Source organism: Aspergillus fischeri, genomic scaffold (assembly GCF_000149645.3).
Source record: "Aspergillus fischeri NRRL 181 1099437636265 genomic scaffold, whole genome shotgun sequence".
Classification (NCBI taxonomy): Eukaryota; Fungi; Ascomycota; class Eurotiomycetes; order Eurotiales; family Aspergillaceae; genus Aspergillus; species Aspergillus fischeri.
In genome coordinates this window covers 1127949-1148303 of record NW_001509761.1, presented here as the reverse complement: position 1 = coordinate 1148303, position 20355 = coordinate 1127949, and the positions used below count along the sequence as shown (strand labels likewise).

The 20355-nt window shown below is 50.6% G+C and overlaps 7 protein-coding genes and 1 non-coding gene across 8 annotated transcripts, besides 2 other annotated features; 5 read left to right on the top strand and 3 right to left on the bottom strand.

Annotated features, from left to right (window-relative positions):
- Positions 1–27: part of a repeat region that runs on past the window's edge.
- Positions 28–637: 610 nt separating this feature from the next.
- NFIA_004470 (putative isopropanol dehydrogenase) lies at positions 638–1771 on the bottom strand (the record flags this gene model as incomplete). The annotated part of the gene is made up of 1 exon (XM_001258986.1): positions 638–1771. The coding sequence occupies one exon, from the start codon at positions 1769–1771 to the stop codon at positions 638–640; it is 1134 nt and encodes a 377-aa protein (XP_001258987.1).
- Positions 1772–4587: 2816 nt separating this feature from the next.
- NFIA_004460 (ankyrin repeat domain-containing protein) lies at positions 4588–6474 on the top strand (the record flags this gene model as incomplete). The annotated part of the gene is made up of 1 exon (XM_001258985.1): positions 4588–6474. One exon carries the CDS (start codon positions 4588–4590, stop codon positions 6472–6474), a length of 1887 nt encoding a protein of 628 aa, XP_001258986.1.
- Positions 6475–6685: 211 nt separating this feature from the next.
- NFIA_004450 (uncharacterized protein) lies at positions 6686–7576 on the bottom strand (the record flags this gene model as incomplete). Its single annotated transcript, XM_001258984.1, has 1 exon — positions 6686–7576. The coding sequence occupies one exon, from the start codon at positions 7574–7576 to the stop codon at positions 6686–6688; it is 891 nt and encodes a 296-aa protein (XP_001258985.1).
- Positions 7098–7152: a microsatellite.
- A 2812-nt stretch (positions 7577–10388) lies between the features above and the next one.
- NFIA_004440 (putative lipase/esterase) lies at positions 10389–11321 on the top strand (the record flags this gene model as incomplete). Its single annotated transcript, XM_001258983.1, has 1 exon — positions 10389–11321. The coding sequence occupies one exon, from the start codon at positions 10389–10391 to the stop codon at positions 11319–11321; it is 933 nt and encodes a 310-aa protein (XP_001258984.1).
- Positions 11322–13078: 1757 nt separating this feature from the next.
- On the top strand, positions 13079–13150 carry NFIA_004430. Its single transcript has one exon. It is a non-coding gene; the product is annotated as a tRNA-Ala (tRNA).
- Positions 13151–13514: 364 nt separating this feature from the next.
- On the bottom strand, positions 13515–16740 carry NFIA_004420 (tetratricopeptide repeat domain protein; the record flags this gene model as incomplete). Its single annotated transcript, XM_001258982.1, has 3 exons — positions 13515–15077; positions 15098–15810; positions 15909–16740. The coding sequence occupies 3 exons, from the start codon at positions 16738–16740 to the stop codon at positions 13515–13517; spliced, it is 3108 nt and encodes a 1035-aa protein (XP_001258983.1).
- A 264-nt stretch (positions 16741–17004) lies between these two features.
- Positions 17005–17844, top strand: NFIA_004410 (putative bZIP transcription factor; the record flags this gene model as incomplete). The annotated part of the gene is made up of 3 exons (XM_001258981.1): positions 17005–17020; positions 17100–17463; positions 17514–17844. The coding sequence occupies 3 exons, from the start codon at positions 17005–17007 to the stop codon at positions 17842–17844; spliced, it is 711 nt and encodes a 236-aa protein (XP_001258982.1).
- An 817-nt stretch (positions 17845–18661) lies between these two features.
- Positions 18662–19529, top strand: NFIA_004400 (enoyl-CoA hydratase/isomerase family protein; the record flags this gene model as incomplete). Its single annotated transcript, XM_001258980.1, has 2 exons — positions 18662–18852; positions 18917–19529. The coding sequence occupies 2 exons, from the start codon at positions 18662–18664 to the stop codon at positions 19527–19529; spliced, it is 804 nt and encodes a 267-aa protein (XP_001258981.1).
- Between the last annotated feature and the right edge of the window lie 826 nt (positions 19530–20355).

The window sequence follows — 20355 nt, the reverse complement described above, 5'->3', positions numbered from 1 at the left end:
CTCCTCCTCCTCCTCCTCTTCCTCTTCATCTGCCGGTACAGGACTAACGTGTCTGTCGAAACATAGACTCGAGCGGATACTTGATCGCATGTTCCCGGAATACCACCCGAAAACATTGAGGGAATACTTCTATGCTGTCAAGATGGTTCGAAGACGACGTAAGACGCGACAATCATACTCTGTTTCCATGGAGGAATCTAACGACGAGTTTTACATGACAGGTCGGTGGACATGGCCCTCACAATGGCAAAGAATGTCAGGCACGGAAAAGGATGATCTCGAGGCGAACATACAAGCGGCGAGGCTCGAGTAGTGCCGGTCTTGAAGTCGAAGACACGATCTCTGATTCCCAATGTCACAATGGTCCACACGTTCTCTCTGGCCGTCTACAGGTCTACCAGGGCGTACAGTGTTTGTCTGGAAGATAGAGGAACAATGGATATGCATGAAGAATCAACTCGTCCCCGCTCCGTCTACATTAAACATCTGCTGGGTTATTATGTGGAGGAACCCATAGTGAATCAAAGCTTGCTCTATTTTAAAAGAACATGAAGCAGTAAAGGAATCCACAAGCTTATATTTCAGACCTCTACCGAGGGATCAAGTACCTTTGCCCCGGCGCTGCACTCCCCCAGACTTATTCTTTGTGGACCAAGACCACACCGCAGTCGCCAGCAGTCTTCGTGGCAGCCTCGTCGATCGCCCTTTCGTAGTCCTTGAAATCAAACTCAATGTCGTGAAATCTCGACAACGACAAGTTCCCCATCTCAATGAGCCGGATCAACTTCGCAGGAGCAGTTCCGTCAAACATAAAATTCCCCTTCACCGTGGTATTACGCGTCATGAGCTCTGAATAAGGCAGGCTGACCGCATCCGAAGCACCACCCATAAGAACCGCACGACCGTTAGCCTTCAAGGCCGATATCGCAGAGGAGATGTGTATCCATTTCTGCCCCTCTGCAGCAGACGCTGGAGTAAAATCAAGGAACAGATCCGCACCAAGCCCGCGAGGGGTGGCTTTCCTCATCGCATCCTCCAGGGAAGTCTCATCGAGACCCTCCGTCGCAACCCCGACTACCTTTCCTTTTGGATAGCTACCCTGGATCTTCTCCAGGAACTTCATCCGTCGTCCCACAGCAACAACCCTCCCCGCCCCCATGGCAAGCGCAACATCAATCGCCGCACCACCGAAATGCCCAGTCGCAAAACACACAATCACCGTCTCCCCAGGCTGCAGTGCCCCCGACAGTAATCCGCCGTACGGAACAAGCAGGGTGTTCATCCAGGTTAGCCGTGCCGGTGAATAGCCCATCTGCTCACACAGCAGCGATTCATCGAGAACATGCACATTCTCCAGCGGGACGATCTGTTTCTCCGCCCACGAGCCAAGCCGCCAGTCGTTTTCGGATAGGATGCGCGCTTCGGGGGTTATACCTCCGAAGAGACCCTGAAGGATGATGGTGCCTTGTTCCTTGAGAGGGTCATCGCGTGCGCGTACGGTAAGGTCGACGTACACTAGTTGGCCCGGTTTTAGTGTTGTTGTGTCGGATCCGGTGGCCTCGATGCGGCCGATTGGGGATACGCCAGGTGTGAGGGGGAGGGGGAGGGGATAGGGGAGTTTGCCGGTGAGGATTGCGCGGTAGTATGCGAGGATAGGGCTGGCGAGGACCTTGATGAGGACTTGGCCGAATTGGGGGGCTGGTGTTGGGACTGAGGCGAGGGTGAGTGGTGAGTTGATTTCGGGGAGGATGATGACTTGGTGAGTGGCCATCTCGAAAGTGTTGGAATGCTAGGAAAGACGTATTTGCAATTGATTGAGAGGTGTACATCTGGTACAAAAGCTCAGACGGGGATATCGGACATTGGCTGGTTCAGTCGAAGGGAGACTGCTTGTCTTAAAAGGCCGTGAAGTAATATCATGACTCGTATTCGGAGTAGAGATGTTATCTCCTTTTTACTTTGAAACAAATATGCATGCTCGTATTCGATATATCCTTGCATATTCTGACGGGATTATCAAAAGGCTTATTTACGGTTGGCATCTCCGTTCATATGCCAAGGCAGTGGATTCCTCGCCCTAAGTCCAGCATTGTCTCAAGGTGTTTAGCACCGGAGATAATGGCCACCTATACGAGACGTGGTTGACGCCTGAGGACGCCAATTGAACACCAGCCCAAATCGATCAAGCTGTTAGGTTGTGCTTCCTGCAGCACCTCGTAACCAGGGCGATGGTGCCCTGAGGAGCTGTTCTCTCAATGAAATCTGTCAAATAGGGAATACAGACTATGCTAAACGAAACACTGGGATTGAGATGTTTGTGTGCTCTGGGGTGCACGACAAGTACAGACGTGGACTCTGAACAGACGCGGATATGAGAATTTATAAATAGTACCTCGTAGACTTATGATCTAACTGCGATATTTCCATCATCATATCTTCTGCTTCTTATGTCGCGATACTCCCAAAACTGACGATCATCATTTCGGTCAGTAACATATTACCATCAGTTCCCTCATCCAACAGATCCATCTCTTTCCTGACTCGAGATGAAAAGACTCGGAATAGTATAATCTAATCTGAGCCATATGTAGGGTTGACTGCGATGTTTAATGCGAAAATGGCATGCATAGTCTGTGTAGGCTACTACAGCGGCAACTACAGACGCGACACCCACGACGGTGAAGCAGACTGAATTGATAAACAGATAATGTAGAAATACAGAGAGACCAGGAGAAGTGCGACACATCAGCAAGGGTACATGACAAGGATTCTATGGAACAGTATTTTCCGTTGAAATCATCAGAAGACGGCAGGGGATAGCATATCTGCCATTGCATGGCTTGATTTGGAAACTGTAGTCTTGTGTGACGCAAGCTTAACTGAGCAGCGTAATAGTTCCCGCAAAATACAGGGTTTGACCTATTCCAATTCATCGTACGTCGCCCTCAGAGTTTCCTGAGGGCAAACGCTATCTGGTTGCGGAAACCGAAGGCATATTGCATCTCAAGTCAATACGCAATCCTAGCAAGAGTCAATGAGCTTGACATGCTACAACCCACTGTACTTGACGTGTTTACCACATCATATAATGGTATTCTTTCTCCACTAAGAATAGATATACATCATCCGTGGTATCCGAGGCCCTGAATCCATGACCATTAGAGAGCGATGGTGACAGATAACAGCCTACTGGCCAATATCTAACGTAAATATAAATATGAATCTCTTACTCCCTTGCCATCCGACGACAAATTCAGTCTTAGAATTGGAAAACGAAAAAAGAACTATTCGCGTGGCCTAACAAAAATAACGACAATATGTCCCAAAGTAAACAGTAAGTAGGCGCTTTCAATCATGCCTTTGATATATCAGACCAGCCTATTCTCGACTCAACCTACCCAGGACTCTGGCTCTGACGAGGAGACAAGGCTCAAATCCTAGCAAGAGCGGGTGAAGGCCCATTGGCCCCCCGCGGGGCCTGAGCACCTCCAGTTTATCGATTGGTACACTCCAAACCAGAGATGGGTTGTTGAGGAAACCGATGAAGGCTGTATGATAAAGAACGCAGAAGATGGGATTTACATCTGCTATGATGAATACCCTGCTCCTGGATCGGTCTGCAAGCCCGGACCCTGGGCATCTCGTTTTAACCTAGAGCGGGCCGGCTTCGACGAATTTGCCGTCAAGGTCCCGGGCACAAACCTGGTTTGGACTGCAGAAGGAGAACAGAATGAGCTCCATCTAGAAGAGGGAAAAGGCTCCGATGAGCAGATGTTCATGTTTGATTGGATGTAATCAATGTGTATATGTTATTGTGTCATGAGGTCTTGAGAGTTATGCGTGCGGCCGCTATTCATAGATAATGGGCTTGCAGGGTCTGTGTTTAAACCTAGGGCTGGAGTTATCCTTGAAAATGATTCGGTTTAATGCTACTATAAACTATGATCCGAATTTGTCCGAAGTAAAATAGACTTGCCTTGTTAGGGATTTTCGCGAACCGGGATAGCGGCATCTGCCCCTCATCCTCCCAATTGCGGGGTAATAATTCCTCATAGATGGAGAGACAAGTATTTTAACAAGTAAGTAGATACCTTAGACGGCATTGGTTATCAAATTGATGCCAGATTGATCATATAGTGGACATAGGGCTCGTCAGGCACCATCCATCCCCATAATGCTCATCCCACCATCCACGGATCGAATCAGATCGACCATCATACGACGCCATGATCCCAGATCCCGGTTCGGACCAGAGCACAGAGTACGCTCGACGAATGAATTCTGGAACATTCCTAAAACCATGCAGTCCAGAGAACCCGAAGGCCCAAAAGACAACCGATAACCAACGTATGACAACTTACCAAATCAGGAACAATTGTCACCTTACCTGAAATCCTGCCGGCTTTTCTCATCCTTGCGACCAGTTAAAGCCCCCCACGTGGCGACGCAGAGATGCGGGTCTGCTCAGGACAATGATTTATGTTGTCATCGCTTGCCACTCTGCGTGGTTTTTCTTCCATCTACCAATTCATCCGACGACAAAGTGAATGCTCACTTATGAGCAGACGATAACACTTCGTTGTCGAGATGACGGAAGAAAAGGTCGTACCAGGGAAGCTGGAAGTCGCGCTCTTTCTCGCCGCAAGCAAAGGCTACGATACGATCGTCAAACTCCTCCTCAGCACCCCCGGTGTGCGGCTCGACTTTAAAGACGAAGATGGGCGGAATGCGGTCTCCCTAGCCGCAGAGGGTGGACATGAGAGCGTTCTCCAGATCTTGCTCGAGACCGGGCAAGTAGATGTGAATGCGGTGGATACTAAAACAGGCCAATCACCGCTATGTTGGGCAGTTAAAAATGGACATGCAGGCGTTGTGAGCAAATTACTCGCTCTTGAGAATGTCGACCCGAATATTCCCGATGCCAACGGCGAGACGCCCTTGTACGCGGCTGTGAAGAGTGGAAATGGGGGTATAATCGAACAATTACTCGCGCGGGCGGATCTCAATGCAAACACGCCGGACGCTGCTGGACAGACACCCCTATACTGGGCTGTGAAGAACGGAAACGAAGCGGTTGCGGGGGCGTTACTCGGACGCGCTGAAGTGGACCCGAACGCCGCTGGTGCCGATGGACAAACGCCGTTGTATTTGGCTGTCAGGAATGGGCTCGAAGGGATTATGAATCGTTTGCTCGCGCGCGGTGAGACCAACCCTGACATCCCCGACGCCAATGGCCAGACTCCCTTCTACTGGGCTGTGGAGCAGGGAAACCAGCCGTTTGTGGTGCAGCTCCTCAAGGTGAATGCCGACCCGGACGTCAAGGATAATCAGGGACGGACGCCGTTGCTGTGGGCTGCGGAGAAAGGACACGAAGAGGTGGTTCGATTGCTGATCGGGTCGAGGAGAGTCAATGTCAATGCTACCGATGCGGTCGGGAGGACGCCGTTGTGGTGGGCTGCGAGGAACGGTCATCTACCTGTGGTCCGACTGCTCGTGCGCCATGGGGCGGATAGAGAAGCGCAGCCTTCACCTGATGACGAAAAGGGCCCACATGGCACGCCGCTGTACCAGGCCGGCAGAAAGTACCATGTCGACATAGTGAAATACTTGATCAAGAAGGGCGCTGACATCGATTCACCGTGCGGAGAATCCGGCCTCCCGCTTCTGTTGGCGTTGGTGGTACACGATCGCACGAAGCGCGGGTTGAAAATGCTCAATGTGCTACTTGAGAAAGGCGCCAATGTCAACGCGAGAGATACCAAAGGGAGGACTACGCTTCACATATTAGCAAAGGATGGTGATGTGGATCTGACTGCCCTGTTCCTGCAGAGAGGCGCACAGGTGAATGCTGCCGCCAAGGATGGTACAACACCACTGCATCTAGCCGTGATTGATGAACACGACGAGATAGTCGAGATGCTCCTGGCCAACGGCGCAGACCCCGAAGCAGCCGACCACACGGGAGATACACCCCTTCATCTCGCCGTGTTAGGAGGCCACAGGCGACTAGTCGGCTTACTACTGGAGAAAGACTGCGATATCAACGTGACCAACCACTGTGGGGAAACACCACTGCACAAGGCAGTAGAACGCGGTCATCGCAAGATGGTGGAGTTTCTTCTGAGGAACGGGGCGGAACTCGAGATGCAGGACGACTACAAGAGGACCCCGCTGCATCGAGCAGTCAAAGCGAAGAACCATGTCATGAGGTTGTTGGTGAATAAAGGCGCCAACATCCACGCGACAGATATGTACGGTCAGACCGCACTACACATCGCCGCCGAAGCTGGACTACGCGACGATGTGCACTTTCTCCTGGGGCACGGCGCAGAAGCTGAATCGAAAGATCACAAGGGTCGGACACCACTAGATCTGGCAGCCAAGGCCGGTGAGGTCGAGGTCGAGGAGCTTCTTCATGAAATGAGTCTTGTTGTCGTCGACGGATCGTCGGGAAGCGAAGAGTCCGGGGGCTGACCACGGTAGTCGACTGGTATTTGGGAGATGGCCAAAAGTCTATGACATGGTTGGACTGGCTAACTGTATTTTTATATATCATTCTACTTAGATCTGCATGAAGCGTAGTCGTCATCTCATCCGTCATTTTATAACCCCCGACAAGGTCGAAACACATAACAAGAGAAATAGACATGTAGGTCAATGTCGATGCTGAATACTCTCAGCATCCTCACACCTCCGCTGTCCCATGCTGCTCCCTCACACCCAACGGCGTATGCCTCCCACTACTCATCGACCGACCCATATCCTCCGATGGCATGGACGAATGTCCCACGGACCCCTGCCAATACGACTGCCCCGACAACGACGGGACGCTCCTCTCATCGCAGAACATGATCGACTCGCGATCCAACTTCACTTGGATCGCTGATTTCCCGTTCTCGGCGGTCGGGGCCAACATGGAGAGCGAAGAGTCTTGATCAGGTTGCTTCCTCGCTTCGATATGCCGTTTCTTCGCCCGATTGCGGAAGCATCGGGCGATGCAGGCGCCTACGAAGAAGGAACCGAGGATGCTGAAGGTGACGATGGCGGCGATGGTCCCGCGGTGGTTCCATTCTTTCAATTCAGCAGATTCGGTAGGGGTTGGTGTGGTGGTTGAGACTATAGTTGTCGTTGTTGCTGTGGTTGTTGTGGTTGAGGCAGCGCTGGATGCGGACGAGGATGACGTGGCTGTGCTGCTAGAGGTACTGGAAGTTGTAGTTAAGGTTGTCGTAGCTGCTGCAGTGCTTGTCGTGAATGATGAAGAGGTTTCTGAGCTGCTTGTAGTCGTGGATTCTGAGGTCGTCGTTGCATCGGAATCGCTAGTCGTCGCGGAGGTCACAGTCTCAGTAGCGGTGGTCGACGTAACTGCATCCGCAATTGTCGTGGTATCGCGCTTTAGTATCCATTCTCCAAATCGTCTTTCCAGCCTCGAGAGATGACTGCCGTCAGGTTTTGATTTTTGCGAATGAGGGCTCCTCGTAGCCGTTGACAGGTTATATTCTCCGGATCCGTTGAAATTGGATTGACAGACCACCAGCTGGATCGCTGCCAAAGAAGTAAACATGACCGTCACTCGCATATTGGCTGATTGATAACTTTGCCGAATATCTGCATATCTCTCCGGGTCCAATAATCGTGGGAAAACTAGCACTTAAATTGGTCCTTGTAAAAGTGGATTCCCTCTTTGGGAACACGTTCGTCCGCAGCCTACTCTTCTTGCGATTCTAAATGGGCTATTTTTGTCACTATTGCCAGTCATACAAGGCTTCGAAAGGCTGAATATCCACTTTCTCCCAGCATTGACAAATGTAGCCTGGTCGGGAGAACATACGTATCCGCCACGCGGCAACGACCCACAGGGCTGGTTGCTTGTCTGGATTTTCTACATGGTGACGACTATAGGTTAAGCCACAAGTCTCCGCAACTGATCGAAAGGTAGGCTTAAATTTTCTCGTTCCCTAAAGGTCTTGCACTCAACAGACACGAATATTGTGTAGACCACCGGAAAATACACAAAACTCTCAATTCTCACACTGCCACATTGTGGGGCCATGAAACGAATTCGAAAATAGACATGATACTGCTGAATATCCTACATCCCAGCAGCAGCGAGACTTTAACATGTGACTGTGTGTGCTGGGTAAAGTGAAGGACTAGTAGTCAAACGCAGATGTCCCGTCCAGGTACCGCCGTGGTTCATGGTGCAGCAGCCCCGAATCGCGCCCTGGGCGTTCAGCTTGTTGGCACACTTCTTGACTGCCGCAAGGATAGTCTTCTTCTCCGCAGTCGTGTCACAGTTCTCACCACTCGTTGTGGCCTCGTACGCATATCCTTCGACATAGGTCCCGTCGGAGTCGGTGCCATACACGAGGGAGCAAGAGTTCTGATTTGATTTGCTCTTGATGATGGCGGCAATATCCTCGTAGATCTCGAGACCTGCGTTCGCCGCAAGAATCACGCTTGAAATTGAATTGACGATGGTTGCTGCCGCGACGACGGTTGTGATACCGGTACGCTTCTCCAGGGTATTGTTGGTGTAAAGGGAGAGATACTCGTTGCTCACGATATCAAAGGTCACGGTCAGGTTGGTCCCTGAGCCGGTCCATTCCTCAGTAATGGGCGTGTAGGTTACTGTTGTAACATTGTCGTCCGCATGGCATCAGTCAATAAGACTAAGTGCGAGGAGAGAAGAGATAACTTTGCGTGCGTTGACCATTCTCCTGACCCCAGCCGAATGATAATGGCGCTAATGTCAGAGATGAGAACAACGAACAGGATCCAAGACTGCATTGAAGAATTTACAGAGATAGACAATGAAAAGGGCAAGGAAACAATAATGAGGAAAGTGACTCTCAATCCAGAAATAGAGGAGGGTTTGCCTTTATACGCGAAATACCCTTCTCACCGGGCTAGCAAACAAGGCGCCTGCCCGACTTTTAACATTGCTCGAGTCATGATGTGAGCCGGCTGTGGGCTGTAAGGGCAATGGTCTTCAATAGTGACAATTTTAGTAGACCTCAAACCGGAGTCAAGACTAATAAGTGTAATAGTTGTTGGTTAACAGATTGGGAAAATTGGATATTCACCCACTATCTGATATACTGGATCACAATGGCAGCATACAGTGGGACTAGAAAGTCAGCTAAGCACAAGGTAAGCTCCAAGATCTCCACTGCCAAGGAAATGTATACGTACGCTTTTTAGGGGGATTTGAGGCATTAAGATGGCGCCATATCTACTCCGCAGATAAGTTAACAATTCAATGCCCTCTCAGAATTCTATCACCGACCTCCTGCTAGCAGAATTTTAGGTCGTATAAGCGACTCTACTGTTGGACCACAGGGAATATTTCATGTATTACTCCTGCATACCATCTGGGACCTGTAATGCTATCATTTCTCCAAACCATACTTACTGCCTACTCCTACGTTTGGGAAGGTTTCCGAGCCTAGGTAACTATGGACTGGAGAACCAGTGACTCAACGTAGTAAACCAGAACTAGGCCCTTTTACCTGCAGGCAGCAGCGATCGCCCAATCACGTTGGGCATAAACTAGTATCATACGATACATATAGACACTTCTGGGGCCATTTGGTTGGGACTGTCACAGTACGAGAAATTGAGGTTTTTACCTAAGATAACAATCTCGAGCTCAATCAGAGCAGTAAGTATTGGAGCCAATATCACAACTATGCGTGGTCTTCTTCCTAGTACACATGACGAATTTGCATAAACTGTTTCACTGCTTGATGTACATTCTAGCTGCATATTTAGTTTAAACCCGTCCTAGCTGAATGTCACACTAGAAGGAGCGAACGAAGCTCTATAATCTAACGAGTTCTTGCTGATAAAGTTCTTATATCTTGTTCTTGTGTCGAGTCTGTTGCTTGGGTTTGGATACCTCAGGCGAACGTGATGACTCATGATGAGGAGTTTGGGACGAGGAATGAGCAAAACATTGGATGAGCCAATAAAATTGGAAAGTCATAGATGACGCCCCCATTTGGTACCTTTATCCTCTCGGAGTTGCCCGATTAGGAAACCGTTCATGGATTGCAGCCTCAATATGGCCGATGTCTTCACTGCAAATCATCGATATCTGCCACTAATCAGCCTTAGAGGATTGCATAGTCACATCCATGTCGCTTTCTGCGGGAATCTTCTCGGACTAGCTTATATTATGTCATAAGAATGCCACTGCAAGGCGGACAAAACCTCTATAGCCCCACTGTGAATACACCGTCGAACAGAGTCAATCTCAGAGGTTCATGTTGCCTCAAGTCTGCTATAATAAAAGCGCAGCTCATCCACGATCTGCTCACCCACTATCTGTCTTTCGTCTACCTTTAATCAGCCTATAGCACTTTAACCAACGATTCTCCACAAACACAATGGCTCCAAGACCAAAGCTGCCATTCGACCGCGAGCTAGGATCGCTCCTTCCAGACTATGATGACTTAATCCGTGAACAGAGGCCACCCAAAGTCAATGACATACTACTTCCGGGGGTCACTCATGAAGAACACACTTTCCTCGGCCCAGACATAAACCCGCTGATCCTCTCAATCTTCCGCAAGGAGAGTCTGCCAGACTCTGTTCCACAGAAACGACCAGCCATCTACCATATCCATGGTGGAGGCATGATCATGGGCAACCGCTTCTGCACCCTAAGCGGCCTGCTCGAATTCGTTCGCGAACATGACGCTATCTGCACCACGATCGAATACCGCCTTGCGCCTAAACATCCCTACCCTGCACCGATCGAAGATTGCTACGCTGGCCTGGTCTGGGTACATGAGCGCGCAGAGGAACTCGGAATCGACTCGACCCGTATTGTAATCAACGGACTCTCAGCAGGAGGTGGCCTGGCAGCAGGTGTGGCGCTGCTATGTCGGGACCGGATAGGCCCTCCTTTGATCGGACAATCGCTGTTCTCACCTATGATCGATGATCGTAATGACTCGGTTTCTGCGCATGAGTTCACTGGCGCTGGGATCTGGGACCGCAATGCCAATATGGCAGGTTGGAATGCGTATCTAGGTGACCGCAGAGGAAGTGAAAATGTCAGTGTGTATGCAGCTCCTATCAGGGCAAAGAATCTCACTGGCCTTCCGCCGGCGTATATCGATGTCGGATCGACAGAGACATTTCGCGACGAGGATGTCCAGTATGCGCAGAACATGTGGCGTGACGGCACACAGTGTGAGCTGCATGTATGGCCTGGCGCATATCACGGATTCGAGGGACTGTGCCCCGGAGCGCAGTTGTCTATCATGGCGAGGAAAGCGAGGTTGGATTGGCTACGGCGGATTCTGTTCTGTTGATTGGATGCTCATTTTGGTACACTTACTCAGGAGGAGGCCGTTCTAGCTAAGCTAGCCATGCTCGTGGTCATCAGAAGATGGATGGAACACCTGACCATTTACACATATTTGTGGATATCACTTGGCTTTGAATATAGCACTCTATCTTGCCAAACGCTCAGCACCGGACAGCAGGGCTCTTGTCGAGGAAATCAGAAGGTATGTAAAGAAAGTTGCCAGACTCCCATTTGCATAAGTACCCCCTACTCTACCTTGATGGTGAGAGGCGGATCGGTGGCGAGATTTGCATGGTGGGAAAGATATTACGACCAGTGGACCACTTAAACATCGCCACGGTTGCACAGATATTGGCACGCTCTATAGTTGATAGTTGATGCCAACTGATAAGGCCAAGTATGCTAATCCACATAAAGATCACTAAGAGGCAGCAAAGAAGGCCCCCACTGAGGTTCCACATCCTGTTAGCCAGGGAAGATACTGCGGTTTCATAGGTCAGAGGCAGAAGTGACACCAATGTAATACGTAGACCAGCACGGACAACTGGTTCCTATCTGGGTGTTCTACCGAGGCAGGATGGTTTAGGGCTGATGCCCAGTGGTCCCAGCGATGACAGTTTGGTCATGTACAGATTCAATGTGGACATAAACAACAACGCAAGATAATCTGCAGAGATGTAGAATTGGCTGGCTTAAGCGGATCGTCAAATGTCAATCCAGCTGCTCCGCTGCTCTACCCCAGCCGATTGGGCCGCCAGGAGCCACCAGGTGTCAGGATTCGGTGGAAGGAGCTATCAGCGAGCTGTTATTGCAGCTGAGCTACAGCTTCATCATGCTGCAGAATAGTGGGGAAATTTACTGGATAAACGGCGGAGAGTGATCAACAGCTAACGAAGTCAAGTTCTTCATGCGGGGATGCGGACATGCGGGGACTTATCAATTCAACTTCATGAAGTCGATATAACCCTCAGACTGAAAAGCATATATGCCCGAGACTCATCCGTCCTCTTCCTCTCTCTTTAACACTCACTACAGTACTACACCTCGGAAGCATCATACCTCAATTCATATCCAGTTTTCGGTCAAGCGAAACTTTCCAACGCCTCCATACCAAACAAGATGAATCCCAACTGCCCTTCCTGCACTTCCGGCCACGGCCCTTGCGTACGTCTGCATTCTGTTCCTGTCTACCCCGGTCTGATGATAATGATGTCGGAGGATATGGCAGAGATTTGAGTCTTTAAAAGGGGCTGCACTTTCACGCTGACGCTGTTTGTATGGAAGCCGATTCAGGGAGATTGAATGAAACTCAAGAGGGAGCTTTTTTTTCCTTATCTGCGTAAGGATCAATTCATCAGGGCAAAATTGCGGGTCGTAAACGGCTCGGCAGACATAATAGCAGATTAAGAGGTGGAGCGAATAGATGCACTGACTAGCCTTGTATACATAAACTGTTTTCCGGAGACCGTTTCCGCGACTTCCTAGAACAAGGCCATTCTTCAGTATTGTACTAAATGAGCTTTCTTTATTCGGGTTTTCAAACCGCTTATTACCGTCATAATGACTACTATTGGTTTGGGCGAGAGTAGTGTCAATGGTCATGGAGTAATGCTAATCACTTGATAATACATAGATACTTGTTACTCAAATCGTAGCCCAGCGTCATAAATTAAATCCTACAGATACCGCGGGAATCTCACTTCCGCAGATTAAAATGATCTATTCCATAGGTTATTTATGGCTGCGACCCTTCAACAAGTTGGGCTTGTGGTTTAGTGGTATAATACCCCCTTAGCATGGGGGTGGTCCGGGGTTCGATTCCCCGCGAGTCCATTTTTTTCATTTTCCATTTTCACCATCCGCAACGTAGCAACAAAGAACGACAAGGCATATCTGACTAAGGTGGCTTGGGAGTCTTCACCAAGACCACGCTCAGCAGCTCGTTGAATCGCACAGGCGAGTGGCAATGCCTTTTCCGGAGAGAGACTTCTCTGATGGAACAGATACTTTCGTGCCGATTCTAGCTATCCCGTTAGTCATAGTGCCTGGCAGATTTTGGCGGTCTGCCAAAAAGGGAGTTCTTGGTGACGTCTTTATCGCCTATTTAGGAAGCCCGTGATTTGGGAAGCTATTGGTTTACGCGCGGGAGGGGGAAGCACTATGTGAAAAGAATATCAGCGTCACAAATAGGGGTTATTTACAAGTTGGGAATGGGTACATATCCACCGTTCATCTCCGGGTTCCCGGAATCTATATTCCCCAAGCATAGTAGATTTGACTTGATTCGACCAGCCATATCTGACCCATCGCCGTAAATGCCTTTATAGAAGCTCAAGACTTCCTCCCAGAGTTCACCTGCCTTCCGCATCTCCGACATCGCAGGGATGTTGTCTCCCTGCTTATGCCTGCCCTCTTCCATCAACGCCCAAGCTAGCTCGTCAATTGCACGCATCGTCTCAGGATGGCGGCGTCCCCACCACTCCGTATATATGGCGATAACCTCAGCCAGCAGGGTACGCGCGGCTGTGAATTGACCAAGTTTGGTATGGGCGCGCCCCAAATTCAGCTTGAGTGAGACAAGGGTTGGGTGGAAGTCACCTAGACCGTCCCGTTGGCTGTCGAACACGTTGCGGAAGAGGTCCATTGCGGCCTCAACGGAGCCCTTCCTCAGGAGTACTTCGCCGATATCCTTCAGGATTCGAATGTAGAGGTGATTGCGCTCTTTTCTCATCAGAATATGCTCGGTTTCCGGCGGGGCAAAGTGAGCCGCCGCGTCGCGTAGGAGCCTCTCCGCTTCCTCAAGTCTTTCTGTCATCATAAATACCACCGCTTTGTTGTACATGATGGACATGGACTCGTCGGGGGTGGGTCCGCCCATTCCTCTTTTCAGGGCTAACGACTCCTCGAAGGCGCGCAGGGCCAGCTCGAATTTCTGCTGAGCAGTATACACCAGCCCGAGGTTGGTCAGAACATCGGCCAGAAACTCATTCGTGTCCACCGTGCGAATCTGGGGAAGGCTGTTGACACCGTTCTCGATCATCCGGTAGATCAGTGCGGCGCGCTCATATCGACCGACGTGTCGGAACAAGCGGGCTAGGCTCTCGAGCTCGGTCAGATTGGTGCCGGGGCCCCATTTTCCTTGGGTAATATAGCTCCAGCACAGATCGGCGTGCGGCTCCAGTCGCCGCATGGTCTCCCAAAAGCCCTCCTCGTAGGATCGGGGGATATGAGACACTACAAGCGAAATTGCGCATCGGATATAGAGCTGCTCTTGCCCGTTGGAAATCGCTCTCTGTCTTGCAACCACTTGGATTGCGGGGTGAGTTTCCCAAAGCTGGCGGCCATTAGCGGAGCATCTCAGCTCAATGAAAGACAGATCTGCTAACAAGGGGTAGAATTCTCGGAATTGCCGTTTCTGCACTGCTAGCTCGCGGAGCCAGGCCGGATAGTACTTATCGTCGGATGCCCCGAGGCAGAGATCGTACCACAGGTCGCGGTGGTGCAGAAAGCCGAAAAGAGTCAATATCTTTGCGGCCATTGGGTCTGTCATTTCAAGCTCCTCGAAGCTCAACTCCATGGAGCGAGATAGAGTTTCATCGACATCGAGGAACTCGCCGTCTGCGCCACGGCTTCTCCATGCCTCGAGATAGTCCTTGACGGTGTAGCGATATCGGGAAATAACGGACGCTGCAAGACGCAGGGCCAATGGTAAGCCCTTAAGTAGCCCTACCCGCTCTCTCATGCCTGGAGAAGCCGGTGTCTGTTAGCAGCCAAAGCTACAGCGCTGACGGGAGGAAGCGGCTTACCTTCTCCTTCGACGAGCCGAGGATCGACCTGAGTACGCAACAGAGCGATAGCATCTTCATCGCTCAGCCCTTTCAGTTCCCGGTTGGGGTGATATCGCTCGACAATGTCTCGCCTCCGTGATGTAAGGAGAACATAGCCTCGCTTGAGTCTACCCACGTAGCTGTGGATATTGGCCGATGACGTGTCGCTCGAATTAGGGTATGGGTTTGAGTTTACTGCATCGATGACCAGCAGCCATCTCGCGTCCTCCGCACGGTTAAGTTCGGCAAAAAAAGAGTTGACAAGCGCTATTCGGTCTTGCTGGGACTGTTTGGCGGACGTTGTGCTATCTGGAGTAGTTTCCAGACCATGACAATGGCCGCCCACTCGGAGCATACTGATGACACTGTGCTCAAACGCTTCCCGACTTTCGCCACTGATCCAGAATATTTCCCGCTCTGGGTGCTTGGATCGTTGTTGATTCACGAACCTTGCGGCGAGTTGCGACTTGCCTATCCCAGTGAGGCCCCAGAGGCCAACAACGCACCGTTGAAGGGGCGGCTGGGTGCTGAAGCCCAACTCTTCCCGCAAAAAGGCCATCTCGTCCTCCCTACCCATAAAGGCCCACTTTTCCGGTAGTGCTTGTGCCAGGCGGATATCCTTATCGGAGAATGGCGTTGGTATCGGAGATCCTCGGACATTGTTTGCTACGCAGTCGGTAAGCATTGAGCATCCTCCATATAGAGAGCCACAGGCGATTGGACCTTTCCCTGTCCAATGGAGATCACATACGGAGACCACATACATAGGCAGTTTTCTTTACTCTCACCGGGCAAACGAACCAGGAGCTCCTTAGCGTACGCCGCCGCCGTGATGGCGGCGTACGGCTGCCAGCCGTCATTTTTGTCGCAGTCGGCGAAATCGCTGATCCCCCGAATCACCGCGACAGGCAGCCGGCTCATCATCCCGGCCGCTTCCATCTCCACTGCAATGCCGCCGTACCGGTCTTTCAGATAGTCTCTCCTTGCCTTGGACTTGATCACGCTGTTTCCAGAGAGAATGGTACCGTAGTGGACCTTTGGGTTGGCCGGCCTACCATCTGGCCTCTGGAACTCGGCCAAGTCGTCGACGATGCGCAAGTGCCTCCAGAATCCAAACTCATTCCGGGCTCTAGTTATATTGATTACCGATCGGAGAAGAGGATGAGTTGCGCTCTGCCAGTGCTTCAGCTCAAACCGATCATCTTCTCCCGCCTTGCCCAGATCATATCCTACTACACCTGGACGATCTCCTTCTGGAACTGCTACCGCCACATCTCCCAGCTGGATGTCCCTGGTTGAGGATGGGATACCGCCAGCGACGCCAACCAGGAGCCCGAATTGCAGGTTTGGGAGATCCCGCTTGACTTCCGCTACCATGCTTCCTGAGACCGCAAGACCTTGTTCCTGGTAGTATCCGACTACGGCCACCTTGTGAGGACCTATTTCGCCAACGGTGTAGATCACGTCCTGGCCTCTGGCTCTGAGAGGGATGTCTTCGCAGACCCGGTCGAGCATGGCGATAGCCGCCCGCAATTCAACCTCCAGCGGGCACAGCCATACCACTGTGCAGTCTTCGAGCTTCGTTTGGCAGGACATCTTTAGTCTGTTTCGCGTTTCACGTTATCGGCACGGCATATTTAAGGACTGATTGTTCACTAAAAGAAATGAGACAATCGGTAACGCAAAAACCCCGCCGCAGAAGAGGCTCATGCAAGTTGACGTGGCAGCCAGTGTTGAGGCTGAACCTGGTAGCCGCAGCGTTGTCGGGCCTGCTCGTATAAATTGCCGCTGTCTGCCAGTTACGAAATGAACCATCCATCTCCGTCAGCGAGACCAGCGTGTGGCTGGTAGCTGCGCACCATGTTTACCGGAAATGGTCTGTGCCTGCTATCCCCTTCCGAACATAACATAGTCTACATCATTCCAATCAAACTAACACTATATCCCCTTTCTAGATTCCTTTCCGCGGCCAAGCTCTTCCGCGTCCTCGATTGGCAGCCATGTCTCTGGAATATCACACCCGCCCGGTTCCAGAAAGAGACGGAAATCTACCATAATCGCCGATGTGCCTAGTGATGTACTTCTCAGACGTGTCGACGACTGGGACGACGGGCAGGTGAAACCTCAATGGAGTCTACTAGATCGACCTCATCCAGTCCCTACCCCGCATACGACCCGAAGAAAGAAGAACTCGAGATTCGAAATCCCACCCGAGCGCACTCTTGAAAATATCGACCAGTTGATTTCGCAATCGACCATCGAGGAAGAGATCAAGGAGCTCAAGCAACAGAAGCGCTTACTCCGGAACAGACAAGCTGCGTGCGTGAAGATTACCGTTATCGGACTGCTTCTAACAGACTGTCCTATAGGCTCGACTCTCGTCAACGAAAAAGACATCGTACTGAGGAGCTAGAAGAGCAGAAGAAGCAATTAACCAGCGTCATCACTGACCTAGAGGAAGCGCTGTGTAATTCCAGGGCCCGAGAAGCCGAACTCTTGGGAGACAAAGGAGAATTGGCAGCTGCAATACAACAAATTGCCCAGTATATTGATGGCCTTCATGAGGATAAGGACGAGCCTATCCACGCTAATACAATAGAGGTCGCGGAACTTCGGAAGAGCAACATCATTCTTCGCGAGACCATGGAAAAGATTAAAGCGACTGTTGAGATCGTCCTCACTTCCGCCTCCGCCTCCTGAATGGTCCACACAGCACCCCTATTCCCATCCTGTCCAAGTGTAGGTGGGGCACCAGATCTTCCTGGTCGTTTGAGGGTGCACTACCACGGTGCAAGTGAACCCGGAGAGCAACGCTGGTATTCCGCTACCTATGGGGCAAGGCGGCGACTTGCGGCGGCCATCTCTTCTCTCATGATACCGCACGATAACTAGATAACAGCAGCGAGCTGGAAGTGAGCTCAAGACAAGGCATGCCAAGGCTACCCGAGGAGAAGAAAAGAATGTTTTGGCGAGTTGAGGAGGTGGTCAGAGGTGGTGAGACTATTCTGGGAGCAATATTCTGGGTGAAGTTGGGGACCTATCCAAGCATACTGGACAACGCGTCTCAAGCACAAGCAAATGTCATGTTGCAAATTCTCTTTTATCTACGGTGAATGGTCATTATTAAGACTCGGACCTAGTACCAGGCTGAGGCACCATATCCAGAGACCCATGTCAAAAACAGACGTTATGACTGATGTATATGGACCAAAGTTGTAAGTAGGCTGTTATAGCCGCAGATGTACTGAAGTACATCAGACATGTACTCCATAGTGACGTGCCAGGCGAGTGCACGCCTCGGGCTTGCTCAAAACGACGTCTACTTGTGCCGAGACTGGTGATAGTTGGTATTTTCCGCGGCACTGAAGATACCCACTCAATAGCCGCGGCAGCTCAAGCCGGAGTAATATACTGAAGGGACTACTTAAAAGGATCAATAAGAACCCTTACATTCAAGGTTGAACAAGGACATTTCCGAAGTCTTCTCGTTATCAATTGTCAACAATTCTATTGAACCATGGCTGAAGAAGATCTTGTTCGCCTTGACATCAACGGCATTTTTGCCGTCATCACGCTGAACAATCCAACGAAGTTTAACGCCTTGACGCAGGGTCTGTATTATCGCCTTGCAAGCTTGCTTCGTGAAGCCGAAGAAAATCCAGAGGTCTACGTTACTGTCTTGATCGGCGAGGGCCCTTTCTTCTCCGCGTAAGTTCATTTCGCGTTGGCGCAAATAAGGGAGTTTGCGAAGAGATGCTGACGCAGACTTTAGAGGGGCTGACCTTAAAGGGAAGCCACCATCTATGGAGGAGATGCTATCTCGTCCTTACTGGCTTCCGAAATTGGTGAATAACAACGTCGACGTGGCGCGAGCGTTCTACAGCCATTCGAAGATTTTGGTAACGGCGCTGAACGGACCTGTCATAGGGCTTTCTGCTGCCTTGATATCTCACTCGGACTTTATCTACGCGGTATCCGACGCTTATCTGATGACTCCTTTCACCTCTCTCGGCCTTGTTGCAGAAGGCGGCTCCAGTATCGCATTTGTGCAGCGGATGGGTCACGGTAAAGCAAACGAGGCACTCCTTCTTGGCAGGAAGATTCCTGTCAGTGAGTTGGCTCAGGTCGGTTTTGTGAACAAGGTCTTCGAAAGCAAGGACAACTTCCGTGCACAGGTGATGGAACACCTGCATCAGACATTCGGCGAACATTTGGTGAAATCAAGCCTTCTGGGGACGAAGGCTCTCATGCGTCGTCGCTTGGTTAGGGAGCAGGACGAACAAGCGCCGCTAGAAATGTTCGGTGGCCTCGACCGTTTCTGTCAGGGCATCCCACAGGCCAAGATGGGAGAGGCCCTTTCCAAGAGTAAGACATCTCGACTTTGATTTTATCGAATACTGTGCCCCAAACACCATACTGCTTGAGACCTGGGCATCAGCGCTTCGTTTGCAGGCCTCCGCTTACATTTCGCCTCATATACAGCTTCAAGCTGTGTTCCTGTTTTTTCTTTCTTCACCTCTCTGTGCAAGAATTTGCAATCCATCTTCTCTTTCTCAGTCTGGATGCTTCTTGTTCAGAGCATCATCCGTCAAGAGTTTCAGTTGGAGTTTCAAGGCCACAGAGCCGATTTTGCCCGAGCGATGTAGCAAAGATTTTGTCGGCTCCTCGATCTGTCCCATTTTGGTGTAAAACAATATCGGCAAATCCGCATTACGCGGCTTAGATACCATTTAAACGCTATCAAGCGACTAAGAGCTCCGCTTAATAGCTTAAGAAGCGGTGTTGAAAATCGCTTGCATTACGCCAGCAAGGGCATTGAGGTCCTTGCCCTTCGGCTATTGCACAAATGTAGGTCCAACGTCTGACCTCCGTAGTAGCGAGGTCGCAACAGTTTCAATCATTTGCCATGAGAAGTTTGGTAGATGTAATCGGGCGTAACTTAACTAGATCATTGCCACATCCTTAGGCGTTATCTAGCGCACGGCGCGATGAGACTCTTGCAGAATTGGTATTACCATGCTGCTACGCGATACACTTGGGATTCAAAGTCGGTGAATGGGAGGTTGAAAGCAGCTAGATCATGGGCTCAAACGGACAGCCGAGGAAGGAATCAACCCTGTATGACTAATCATCGACAACCAGCTGGCTGCAAGCCTGCAATGTTGCCGAGGTCCAACGTCTGTACCGCTCCAGCTCTGAAGTACTCCTTAT